This window comes from Myxine glutinosa, chromosome 1 (genome assembly GCF_964187855.1).
Source record: "Myxine glutinosa chromosome 1, kmMyxGlut1.1, whole genome shotgun sequence".
NCBI classification, from domain to species: domain Eukaryota; kingdom Metazoa; phylum Chordata; class Myxini; order Myxiniformes; family Myxinidae; genus Myxine; species Myxine glutinosa.
This window is the reverse complement of record NC_136261.1, coordinates 181,054,064-181,067,588: the sequence shown is the minus strand read 5'-3', so window position 1 is coordinate 181,067,588 and position 13,525 is coordinate 181,054,064. Positions and strand designations below refer to the sequence as shown.

Sequence of the window (13,525 nt, the reverse complement as noted above, 5' to 3'; positions counted from 1 at the left end):
GGATGACAGGCTGAGTCAACCCCCCTGGCGTTAATTCAGCGAGCGACCGGGATTCGAACCCAGGATCCTAGGATCCTAAGCCGGCACCCTAGCCGCCAGCCCAACACCAGATGCCCTAATATTTATAAATAAATAAAAAAAAAAAAAAAAAAAAAGCCCTAATATGATGGAGGATATTGCGAGACTCGCTGTATGCTTGTATTCTGTATCTGGAAATTTTGCTGAAGTTCACAGACAACTTGTCAAATAATGTGGCACCGATGTAATTGACAGAAGAACCATCGGCAGAATAAACAAGCAGTTTGATGAAACCGGCAGCATTCTTCGAAAAGTCACCAGGTAGGCTTTGTACTGTTCGAAATGAGGAAAGCAGAGCGGTCATTCAACAACAGCTCGACAGTAACACACCATTATCAACAAGTCATTTAACAAACGTCACCAACATAAGCCGATCATCGATTCGAAGAATACTAAAAGACCTTAATGCGAAACCATACATACCCAGATTAATTCACCAATTATCTGAGGATGATTTTGACAAGCTCGTTGAGGCATGTGAGACATTGCTTGGGTTAATGGATATGGACAATGATTTGCAGAACAGGATCTTGTGGTCAGATGAATCCAAGTTTACTTTATCTGGTTCTATGATTTATCATAACAGTGTGATATGGGCACAGTGGACAACACACCATTTACTGTTGAGCACAATGCCCAGTATCAAACTAGTGTGTCCGTCTGGGCAGGCATTTCTTCTGGAGGCATTGTTGGACCAATATTTTTCGAAGAAAATGTGAATGCTGCAAATTACCTTTTAATGTTGGAGCAGCATGTATTTCCACTCAATGATGGCCAAATGTGGTTCATGCATGATGGTGTGCCTGCTCATTACACTGCCAGTGTACAACAGGCCCTTGATTTGAACTTTACAGACAAATGGAATGGCCGCCATGGTCTTGTGATTTAACAACACCCTGTGATTTCTTCCTTTGGGGTTTCCTCAAACACAAAGTGTATGCAAGGAACTACGACCCTTAGAGACTTGAAACAATTCATCCGTATTGAGACTGCTGCCTTAACGACTGAAACATGCAGAACTGTGTGTCAGAGTGTTTCATCATGGCTACAGCTGTGCATAGACAATGAAGAAAAGCAGTTTGAACATTTGAACGGATCTGTTTCATGTATATTAGACTGATTAGACTGTTTAACGAGTAATCATGTTTTGTTTTGCACCAAAGAACAATAATAAACTCAGTTGTTTGTTGCAGGTATCGTTCTTCAAAATGTGCCCAGGGTTTCTGGACCACTCTGTATATCTCCAAAACCGCTCAATGGAAAAAATTGAAACATGACTCATTGTAAAGAACTCCGCATGGGGAATAGGTGTTGGTAACGATGATGTCATTGGTGCCTTAATTATGACATCATAATTCGACAGGGACAACGCTTAGTCTGATCAGTTTGAAATTTATTGAGCGCAATCTACACAACAATGATATTAGAGAATATATATTTATGATGGAATTGGTCACGTGGTCTGGCAGCCATATTGGATCAAAGAAAAAAACACTTAAAAACAGAAGAGATGGCTCGTACCAAGTTGATTGTGCAGGGTAAGTATTCTATGAATACCATCTAGTTATCAATTTATTGATTTCAATTAACCACCCACTTAACTAGCTGCATACATTCTCCAATTATGCTTTGGCATCTCACTTGTAGTTATTGACATCCTATATGCCATCTAAAAGGACCGTTTTACTTTGTACGGCTGTTCCTTTGTGACAAATAGCTTTATGATGCTACCCAGAGGTGGATCCACTATATTGAAAGGGGTCTGTGCAGGGTATACTTGTGTCCTAAAATTATTTAAAATACATGGCCATTAGTGCATATGACTAGCTAATACAAGAAACGTCTCCAGGCATAACCTCTGGAGAACAAAATAAATAAGATCATGAGAATTGATAAATGAGAGAACATGTTGTAATACATTTTAGTGTCGAGAAAAAGGTGAGAAAAGGAAGGGCTGGTAGGAGGATATGACTACACTTGCTCGTGCAGAAGTAAGTGAGGGTGGGAAGGGGCAGAGGGGATGAGGGGGATGAGGGAGGTGTTGCCAGTGCAAACATGGTGAGTAAAGACATGTCCTTGTTATGGTGACACTGTTGAAGAGCTATAGGTCACTTTTCACAGCAGTGACAATTCTCTTTGGTGACCTTCATGATAGCATTAGCCACAGATCCACAAAAAACCGAGATCTCCAACAACTTATTATTGACCATGACTCTCACTCTTCACGGCCTATAATGTGGCCTCCACCAAATGGAGACATATCATGGGATCCGACCGTTTTTGGAAGGTTGGTAGGGCACAGTTGTCATCTCCACACCTAGACGTCAATTTTATACACACCCGTTTAGTGTTTCCACTCTAGCTCAAGATGTGGGAACCCCAGGTTCAAATCTCATATACCATGTGTGTTTGTCCTTTATCTAATAATGTCCCTGAAATTTACATAAAAGTACATTGACATCTTCTATTGTCCTTGATGGACATATGATACAGTATAAGTATATATGCTCATACTAACTATACCACGAGCCTTGGATCACTCGAAAAATAATAGCAATGCCATGAACTATGCTAAGGGTGTGCAGAATTACTCGGATTGCTAAATTATCATGTCAAAGTATGACAACTCGTCCTTTGAAACACACTTAAATAATGCCAAACCCAACATGTAGCAACTTGGAAGCAGTCTCTTTACCTGTGCACTGAGTACAGATACGGGAAACTTAATTCCTGCAAAAAAGACACAGATACAAAGATCATTGGAATAATTAAACAATCATAAACAAATTTAAACATCAAAGAAGCATTATTATTTTTCACAAATGGGTGGGATGAAAGTGAAATGATCACACCTTCCTCGTTACCCTCAGTTCCTTCTGAGGTCTCCTTGAATGCCTGAACCTCGAAGCCAGTCCGGATGTGTCCACCCATCGCTTCAAAATCCATGCCATAGCTTTGTGCCACAGCCTTCCAATCCACAATACCTGTATATGGAGAGTCCAGGGCTTGAATACCCTGAGGAAAGGAAATAGTGATAGAGGTCCTGGTTCATCAGGCTTGTGCTGAATTATTCTAGTGATAGTTTACAATTTAAAATCTCAAAAAGACAACAACAGGGCCTGCAGGCAAAACGCAAGGATGACAGTTTATAGTTGAGTGGAGATTCGAGCCTACGCTAGTGCACATGTATCTAGGATAGGCATGGCGAACTTCTGGCTCAATGAATGTTACTCAAGAACTTAAACAAATGCTCAGAAAGTTACTCAACAAATTACTCAGTTGCTCAACAAATGCTCAACAACTTAAAAAGAACTTGAATAGCAAAAACAATTATTCTACCCAACATCACTTTCGTCAAAAGGAAGCAAATTCAGAAGTCACATGAGGCAAGTTACTTTAAAATTGCTATGTATATTATGTATTATTAAAATGTAAATAATGTTACTTTTGTTTAGTTAGTATAAGGTGTGCTAACGCGTCATTTTTGCTGATGGATTTAATCAAAAGACACAGCATGTTGTACTTCACAAAAATATTGCATTTATATCTGTGAATCTCAATGAGGATGTAAAATGAAGTCAAACATGATAAACTGGATCTTTTATAACACATTATTAGCCTGTCACCCTGTGCAGCGGGAGATGGAGTTTTTCAACCGCTTCTGTGTTTGTGTGTGTGTACGTTTTAGTTTCTTTAATATGTGTGTGTGTTTAATATTTTGTGTGTTTGTTTTTTATTAAGTTTTCTTTAATATGACAAAACGACACCAAATAAAATTAGTAAAATACAATACGAATAGTAAAAATATTATTAATGAGATCTTTATGTAAATACAGTACATTATAAGAATTAAATACACTATAAATCAATGTTGCTAGGAATCAGTGGTTGTGAGGATACGGCAGCATGCAAAACACCGTTATAGGCAACAGTTAGAACATTAGATATACAGTTTGATGCAGAGGTAGGTGGTGTGGTCGTGCTGGTTGGTGGATATGGTGTATTTAAGGCAAGATGTGCATGATTTAATGTATTATCATTGTAGTGAAACGTAGGCAACTAAGTTAGCCCAGATGCAGTAACATCGTCTGTCAATTACAGTGCTCTCATAAATATCCACTCGCTGACTGCGAGAGGCAGACCTGAAACCGGAGACCTGAGACAATTGCGCGCTTATTTAGGAAGGTGAGAAATCACGTTGGCATGAGGCTTGCTCATGTGTACTCTATATGATGTATACTCTTGAGTCTTGATGCCTACTAGAGAACTGAAATGATGGTTTCCATGTATTCTCTCTAGATGCTGTCAGAGATTGATTCAGATTAAACTCGGAACGAGAAAGCTGTTGTGAGACTCTGATTTTTACAACAGTTAATCTGAATCATCTCCTATCATCGTTCGAGTTCCAGATGCATAAGCTCCTGCAACTACCTACCTTCAGGGGGATCCTCAGGTGGAGGACGCGGCGAGTCAACTTACAAATTGGTTAAGCTTGCTCGAGAGCTACCTTGAAACGTATACAGAAATCACGGACGCGCAGAAGCATGCTGTCCCCAACTGTCACGTGACTAATACCATTCACGATTACATCTCGCATTGCCCAACGTACACGACATCGATAACAACGCTTCGGGATATCTACATCAAGCCACAAAATATGGTTTATACCCGTTACAAGCTCACTACTTGGAGGCAGGATCCCACGGAATCGCTCAAGCACTTCCTTCAAGAACTCCATCGATTGGGGAAGGAATGTGCACATGATGTTTTGTCCCTCGGTTCGAATGCACGAACAAATGTGTGACGATTTAATGTGGGACGCCTTTGTGTCTGGGCTCCATTCACCTTCAATTCGTCAACGTTTGTTGAAAAAGCCCTCTTTAACTCTACAAGAGGCTTATGATCAGGCTTGAGTACTCCAGTTGGCACAGGCTCAATCGGAGTCGTACGGACGTCCCTATGTCACTGCTGGTCTTACTGGGGAGAGACGTTCGGAGAATTTCTCCACTACAAAGCGCGAGGTTACTGATACTCCTGTGGAGTTGAGGCCGACAGAAGACCTCGGAGTCGAAGGTACGAGTCTGGCAGCGACTGCCTCCTTCGGAGGCAACACTAAGTGCTTCTTCTACGGCAATTGGAGGCACCCTTGAGCAACATGCCCGGCACGGGATGCGACGTGCCACACATGTGCCAGGAAAGGACATTATGCCAAGGTATGCCGAGCTTCGAGAGGACGGCGTCCGACTCTGGCAGGAATCACCTCGATGCGCGAAGCCAAATCGGAGCCTAAAGAAGGTCCAGCACTGCCCAGCCCGCGCGGTCTGGCAAGCGCCATTGTACCGGTGCTGATCGTAGGTCAGTCTGCTAACGCACTTGTAGACACTGGGTCTACGGAGAGCTACATTGATCTGGGCCTTGTACAACGGCATGGATGGCCGATTCTGGGGACCTCGCGACGAATCTTCATGGCCTCTCAGTCTCTCTGGATGCGCACCAAAGGGGAATGCCATGTCAAATTAGTGATCAATGGCACAATGTATCCGGATGTCCGTCTAATGATTCTGTCTACTCTATGCGCTGATGTACTGTTGGGACATGATTTCCTTCATCGGCATGGTCATTTGGAAATGACGTTTAACGGTGACTCTACTCTCTCTGTGTGCGCTTTGACTGGCATGACTATAGAACCGCTGTCTCTCTTTCTGAGTCTAACCTCCGACTGCACGCACGTCGATCAAGTCGAGACGTCACTCACGAGCCGACACACAATTAATTGCCAAAGAGACTGGACGGCTTTTAAAAGAAGGGATTATCGAACCAAGTCGATCACCATGGCGAGCTCAAGTACTGGTAGTCCAAACTGAGAATCATCGTAAGCGGATGGTGATTGATTACTCACAAGCTATAAATAGATTTACGCAGCTGGACGCCTACCCACTTCCAGGTTTAGATGCGCTAGTACGACAGGTCGCCAAATACGCTGTCTACAGCACACTCGATTTGTGCAGCACGTACCATCAGATTCCTATACGTGATGATGCCAAAATCTATACGGTGTTCGAGTTGGGGCAACGGTTGTTTCAATTCACGCGTTTGCCCTTCGGCGTAACTAACGGAGTCCCGTGTTTTCAAAGGGCGATTGATGACATAATTGCCAAAGAGCAATTAACTGATGTCTTTGTGTATCTTGATAACCTCACAGTATGCGGTCGAGATCAAGCGCACCATGATGCTAATCTGCGAGCGAGCATTTCTGCTGCAGCGGAATATTGCTTCTAGCTGCACCACGCCATATCGCCCGCAGGCGAATGGCCAAATAGAACGATTTAATGGCGTCATATGGAGGGCCATTACCCTAGGGCTCAAGACCCGAGGGTTGGGAATGGACAAGTGGACTTGGGTGTTGCAGGAGGCTCTACATGCGATTCGATCCCTCCTGTGTACCGCTACAAATGAAATTCCTCATGATCGTCTATTTCGTTATCAGCGGCGTACAGGTAGTGCCCAGTCATTGCCCGCTTGGATCTCCACACCCAGACCGGTCTATCTCAAACACGCTGTGCGTCCAAGCAAATACGATCCGCTCGTTGACAAGGTACAGCTCATTCATGCTAATTCGGAATTCGCTCATGTCAAAATGCCTGACGGTCGTGAAACCACTGTGTCGGTGCAACATATTGCTCCTTGCGGGGAAGCTGATGAGGCTGGGTCCAGTACGGAGGTTCCGATGGTCAGATCTTCATCTCCTCTTCATCGGTCGCCTGACTCGACCGGGACTGACGTACTGACTCAGATGCCTGAGTTGATTAGCACTCCGACTGGGGAGGATTTAGAGACACCTGCCGACAGCTCAGATGTGTATTGAACCGGCACGGGGAGAGAAAGTCGCTGACCGGAGCGCTTCGGTTGGTAGTAACTCCTTAGCAGGTGTTTTATGTTCTTCTGCATTTTATATACTTGTTTGCTAATTAGTGCTACGCGAATACTTTAAATGGCTTGCTTGCAAAGTTTTAGAACTCTGGGAGGATGTAGTGAAACGTAGGCAACTAAGTTAGCCCAGGTGCAGTAACATCGTCTGTCCACTACAGTGCACTCATAAATATCAACTCACTGACTGCGAGAGGCAGACCTGAAACCGGAGACCTGAGACAATTACGTGCTTATTTAGAAAGGTGAGAAATCACGTTGGCATGAGACTTGCTTATGTGTACCCTATATGATGTATACTCTTGATGCTTACTAGAGAACTGAAATGATGGTTTCCATGTATTCTCTCTAGATGCTGTCAGATTTGATTCAGATTAAACACGGAACGAGAAAGCTGTTGTGAGACTGATTTTTACAACAATCATATTATGGAGTGTGGAAGGAAAGTGATAAATATATGATAATGCAATAATATAATATTGTTACAGTTTTGGAAATGTACCTTGGGGGAGAGCATTCATGTCTACGTAGGAATTCCCACAGTTATTTCTATAATTTATGTGGTAGCATACATACCTTTGCCCATTATCCGGGGTTTTGGGAGGGGAAATGCGTTGTGACGTTAGTCTGTGAATTCCCGGTGTGACGTTTCCCCAGTTGCTGCTTTTAATCTCCTCAATCCACCTGCAATCCGCTTCACCAAACCTCAGTTGAACAACCCCTCCATCACCCTATCAGCCTTTCTTTCAGCCCATGGTTGGTATATTCTAGCCCTTCAGTCTATTTGTATATTCATACTCCTCACTCGGTTATTCCTTCACAATTCCAACCCCTCATTCTTATCATTAACATTATCCATCTGTTTATCCATCCGTCCATCCCGTACTCACTCAGACTCCAAATCACCCCCGACCTCCATCAAAACCCGTACGGGCGAACGAGTCCCTCACCATTAGAAACAATTAATCCTCCAGACCAGTCAAATTATCTTCCCACATTCTTCCCTCCTTGCACTGCACATTCATCACACGGACAATGCTCCTCCAACATGCCAGGTACAAAGAAACGTCCGCGTGCACAAATGTTTGGCAAATCACCCGTGAATGCCATGCGATTCGACATTTGCACATGAAGGAGGGAGCGGTGGCTCTTCCTCGCTGCTGGACAGGCAAAGGGCAGGGCGAGCATGCCCTTAGCCATCAGACGTAGTGACGCTGGGGTTTTCCAAAGTCCCATCGCTGTGTCAGTCCCGTCGGAAGTGAACCAATGGGAGGGATGCTCACGACGTGAGGATTGCTCCTCTCGAAGCCATGCTCACCGTGGCACGTATAAAAGTCAGGAGTTGGCTCGGTTTGGGGCTGTTGTTGAAGCACCAGGGATGCTAGAACATCTAGGGTTGTTGTCAATGTACCAGGGCTGCAAATACATCTCAGATTGCCTGCTCGGGAGATTGTCTGCTGGAGTGTGGGTTGCGCCAGACCTGGCTGCGCTGGGGAACAAGGCGAGTTGTGCCGGGGCCGGAGGCAAGCTCCATGAGCCAAAGGCATGGGGAAGTGCCCCATGGCATATCACGCAGCTCCCTTTTCTGTCACACCATACTCTTCCTACACAACACCAAAGTCTCACCACCCCAACCACACCCTCGCGCATTATTTGGCCCGACACAATCTTGTGCATGCAACTTCCTGTTGTTGACTGCTATCTCCACACGTTGGTGGGTTTCAGGAGATGGAATGGAGAGCTACCCGGTCTCAAAGGTGCCATTTCTATTAATTATATGACAGAAAGAACCGCTACATTAAAGCTTATGGTCCTGCTTCTTCTTTGTCCTGAAAAGATGGTCTTTTAACAGGCATCTTCAACATTAAACAGACACTATTTCTTGTTCCAAACAAATCAATCAAATCAATCATTCCCTCTCCAACAGTACCATTTTTATAATTGTATGACAGCAGGAATCCTTTAGAGTAAAGCTTGACATAGTACGAATGGACGCTATTTAGTAATAGATCAATTAATCAGGATGTTTTTTTTTTTGTATACTGAATCGAGGCTCGTGAAAGAGCTGACATTTACTTCACAAACAAATCAACCAGACAAACAAAATATATAAAAAGAGGGAGCGGAAGACAAGAGAATGGGAAGCACACAAACACTTGAGAGCACACAACATTTAAGAGCAGGGAGATGTGTGGGAGGGAGAGGGCTTGGGGGGAGGAGGTGTGGGAAGGGGGGGGGGGGGTGGGAGAAGTATAAACACAAGGACACCAAGGACTTCCAGGACAGAAGTTTGTATTTCAAAAAGTGGAATTGGGGTGAAATTATCGGGGATAGAAAAGATCAAGGTTTTGGATGGGGGAATATAAGAGATGGTGGTGAACAGCTGTTTTAAAGACCTGGAGGGAGGAATGGGATTGAAGGGAGTGAGGGAGTTTGTTCCAGAGGCAGCAGAAAAGAGGAATGAAAGAGTGAAGGTGAGCAGAGAGTCTTGATTTTGGCAGTTTAACCATAAGAGGGTTGCAGGCAGATCTTGTGCGACCTGTAGGAATATTTGCGGGACAGAGCCCGGAGAGAGCTGGGGGGGGGGCAAGGCCAGAGAGGAGTCGGTAGAAGACGGAAAGACCACCAACCTGCCTGCGGTGAGTGAGTGAAAGGCCCTTGGAGTTAGCTTCATCGCGGGAGATTCCAATGATTCTGAACGCTTTGGTTTCAACAGCGTGAAGACGGGCTAGGTGTGAGGCAGGAGCACCAGACCAGAGGGGAGAGCAGTATTCCATAGAGCTGCGGATGAAAGCCTTGTATGTGGTGAGGAGCTCAGGTGTGCCAAGGAAGGACTTCGCACGACGGAGGATGCCCAGTCGGCGACTGGCTTTGGAGGCCAGATTTGAAATGTGGTTTTCCCAGGAAAGATCATGGCAGATAGTGAGACCCAAAAGTTTGAGTGACAGAACTTCTTGGAGAGGATTATTCAGAAAGTAGATGGGAGGGTTGTCCAGTCGGTCTTTTCGGAGAGACATCGTAAGAGTGTGAGATTTGTCAGGATTGAAAGACATGTTCCACTTGTTTGCCCAGTCTGTGATTTTGTCCAGGTCTGCAGAGAGTGAGGAGGCTGCAGACTGCCGATCAGAGGGATGAAGAATGGAGCGACAGAGAGTAGAGTCATCAGCAAAGAGATAGAGAGGATTTTCAAGAGAGTCGGAGAGATCATTGATGAAGACCAGAAAAAGCACAGGGCCCAGAACACTGCCTTGGGGAACTCCAGCCTGAACAGGAAGAGGACATGAGAGAAACCCATTCGGGGCCACACGTTGACTACGACTAGAGAGGAAGTCTGCCAGCCATGCGTGGAGATTTCCATGGATACCAACAGAGGAGAGTTTGGTGAGCAGAGCGGGGTGCCAGACCGTATCGAAGGCACGTGATATGTCAAGGGAGACAGCTCTAATTTCCTGTTTGGCATTGAGGACCTCCATCCATTGCTGAGAAAGCAGTAGCAGCATGTCCAGAGTAGAATGACCAGGTCTGAAACCAAATTGATGATCAGAGATCAAGCCATTGGAGAAGAGGAAAGATTTCATATCTGAAGCAATGATGGATTCCATGACTTTACTGATAATTGAGAGAAGGCTGATTGGTCTGTAGTTGCTGGGATCTGTTTTTGCACCTTTTTTGTGCAAAGCGGTGATGTTGGCAGATTTCCAAGCAGATGGCAGATGACCTTGAGCAAAAGAGAGTGTGAAGAGAACAGAGAGAGGGAGTGAAAGAGCGGAAGAACAAGATTTTAGGACCCGTGGGCTGATGCCGTCAGGTCCAGTTGCAGAATCAGAGTCGAGGGTTGACAGAAACTTTTCCACCTTGTCAGGAGGAAAGGACACAGAGTCCAGGAGCAGCTGGGTACAGTGGGTACAGAGAGGGATGGGTTTGGGACAGGTTATTTTACAACATTTTTACATCAGCAGTAAAAACAGTCAGAAGGATTAGTTACATTACATATTTGCATATGTGTTGTTTAATTTGCTAACACATCACTATGCATATAACCAGCCTGCAGCATGTTCAGCAATATGTATTGTCACTGTTTATGGCCCGATGACTAGGAAAGATTATTGCCAGCCCTCTAAGTAGCAGTTTCAAATGTAGCACCTCACTGCCATTAAAGCATTTAAATTGCATCAGATGTGGGAATAAATGAGAATTGTTCGTCACAGCTTGCCAGCTCGATGACAGAAGATGCCATTTGCATTTTTGCCACCCTCATCTATACCCCAGTTGTAATCCTGTGCAGGCACGGGCAACTTGCTAGTCTGAATAATGATCACACAAGACATTTATGTAGTGACAAGTAAACAGCAGAAACGCTGAGATTAAAGCATGCATAACCATTTATGGCAGCCATTATAGAAGCACTGACATTGGCCAATTCTATTTCATGCACCTTGCAGTAAGGTTCACGCTGGTGGATCTCCTCACGGCCAATCATGCGCAAGTCCCTGACATTGTTCTGCTGGCCACGCTCAAACAGTGCTTCAAGTCTTGGTACTTCAGATGACTCAACGGCAACAATGAGCTGTAATGCATGTTTGGGGAAGGGGATGGGGTGGGACGATTTTACTTTGAACTGAGCTTGTTATATATAACACCTTTGTAATGAAGATGCACATACAGCAGGTGTCTGCCAATCTGTCAAGCTCATGGCAGAACACAAAAACAAGAACCAATATGTATGTGAAAAGTGAAAACGTACCTCAGCACAGTTGAAAATTGTCCAGGTCTAACTTCTGTATTTAACATACCTTTCCGCAGCGCTTGTATGGGATTCCCTTTTTGTCGCAATACTGGTAGGCGAGGTCTGCTCCTTGGACACATAAGCGAGCCTTCAGCGATCCAGGCTTATAGTAAATACCACTATGAATCACACCACTGTTATGGCCACTCTGGTGAAAAGCTGGATGAGGAAGGGAAAGAAACGTTTTCCTAGATTATATATAAAACTCAACTGATTTGAGCCAAAACATTCCACTAAACAGATAACAGTTAGATCAAGTCAATCGAGTGAAATGGTCATAGTATATCATGTGCATACATTCGGACATCCAGTAAGAACGGATATTCACATAAACAAGTCTGAGTCCTGAATATTTTGTTTACATTAGATTTTATGCTTATTGTTTGATTGCCTTCATAAGGGGCACATAAAGAACACGATGAATGTGGATTCCGAGAGACAGCATTTACTAAAAGGACAAAAGCTTGGAGAATATTCTAAAATGTAGTGTAATTATAATTAATGTCACATTCTCAAGGTATCATTAGGTACAGTATTTTAAAAAGATAATTTCATTTGGCCCACCATGCTTGTGCTACATTTGCATCCCAAACTAAAAAAACCACCGTTTAGAGGCCATTTTTCCCCGCAAAGCGGGGGTTGGCCTTTTTCGGGGACCGTGGTTGTTGTTGTTTTTTGGTCCCCTTTTTGAAGCAATGTTTTACGGCCGGATGCCCTTCCTGCCGCCAACCCTGTTTGTCGCCTTTTTGACAAACAGGGAATTACCAGTGAACTGGTACTCAATTAGCCGACCTCGGAAGGATGACAGGCTGAGTCAACCCCCCTGGCGTTAATTCAGCGATCGACCGGGATTCGAACCCAAGATCCTTGGATCCTAAGCTGGCACCCTAACCGCTAAGCCAACACCAGGGCTCTTGCATTTTGGATTGCATCCCAAACTGATGGAAGAAAAATAAATATTGTATATGCCATTGCCCTGCTCACAAATGCTTTTGTTTTGAAGAGCTGTGATTGACAAGAAATAAATTGGCACAATGGAAAAGATTCAAAAGATTAAGACGAGACACACAATATCTATCCCTCCATCTCGTCATCCAAAGGAGCAATGCACATGATGGACTTCCTTATAACCTTCTTAACAGACTTAACGCTAACATCATACAAGCTATTTTTGACCGAGTAATTTTGTGATTAGCTACAATTTCTAGAACATTTGTATGAACACCGATTAACCCATTTGAAATTATACATACCAATTTCATTCTCCTTTTCCAGCACGACAAAGCTGAGGTTCTGGTGACGGGAAAGAAGCTCTCGCGCAGACGCCAATCCAACAATTCCACCACCCACAATTGCCACATTGTAAGAACTGCACGTTAGCCGGGCAGAGAAAGGAAGAACTTTGAGCTTGGGCCATATGGCTAAACGTACACCTCATATACAGTATATATATATATATATATATATATATATATACACTTTTGGCCCGACACACAGGCGAACGATGAGTATGCATATATATGCAAGATGTATGCAAGGTGAGTATGCATATATATATATATATATATATATATATATATATATATATATATATATATATATATATATATATATATATATATATACACAGTACAGTCACGTGAAACAGTAAGTACACCCCATGTAAAGTTTTGACTTTTTCAACATATTTCAACATACAGCTATTTCATCTTGATTTCAAAAATATTGATAGAT

At 43.7% G+C, this 13,525-nt stretch overlaps 1 protein-coding gene across 2 annotated transcripts in view; it reads right to left on the bottom strand.

The window, feature by feature from the left end:
* The window catches only part of L2HGDH (L-2-hydroxyglutarate dehydrogenase), a 69,708-nt gene that overhangs the window by 32,357 nt on the left and 23,826 nt on the right, over positions 1–13,525 (bottom strand). For both annotated transcript variants that reach the window (XM_068097331.2, XM_068097330.2), the window contains 5 exons: positions 13,045–13,160; positions 11,799–11,950; positions 11,441–11,572; positions 2,931–3,093; positions 2,774–2,808 (listed from right to left, as the gene is read on the bottom strand). In XM_068097331.2, coding sequence (XP_067953432.2) covers positions 2,774–2,808; positions 2,931–3,093; positions 11,441–11,572; positions 11,799–11,950; positions 13,045–13,160 — 598 coding nt within the window. The remainder of the gene's footprint in view (positions 1–2,773; positions 2,809–2,930; positions 3,094–11,440; positions 11,573–11,798; positions 11,951–13,044; positions 13,161–13,525) is intronic.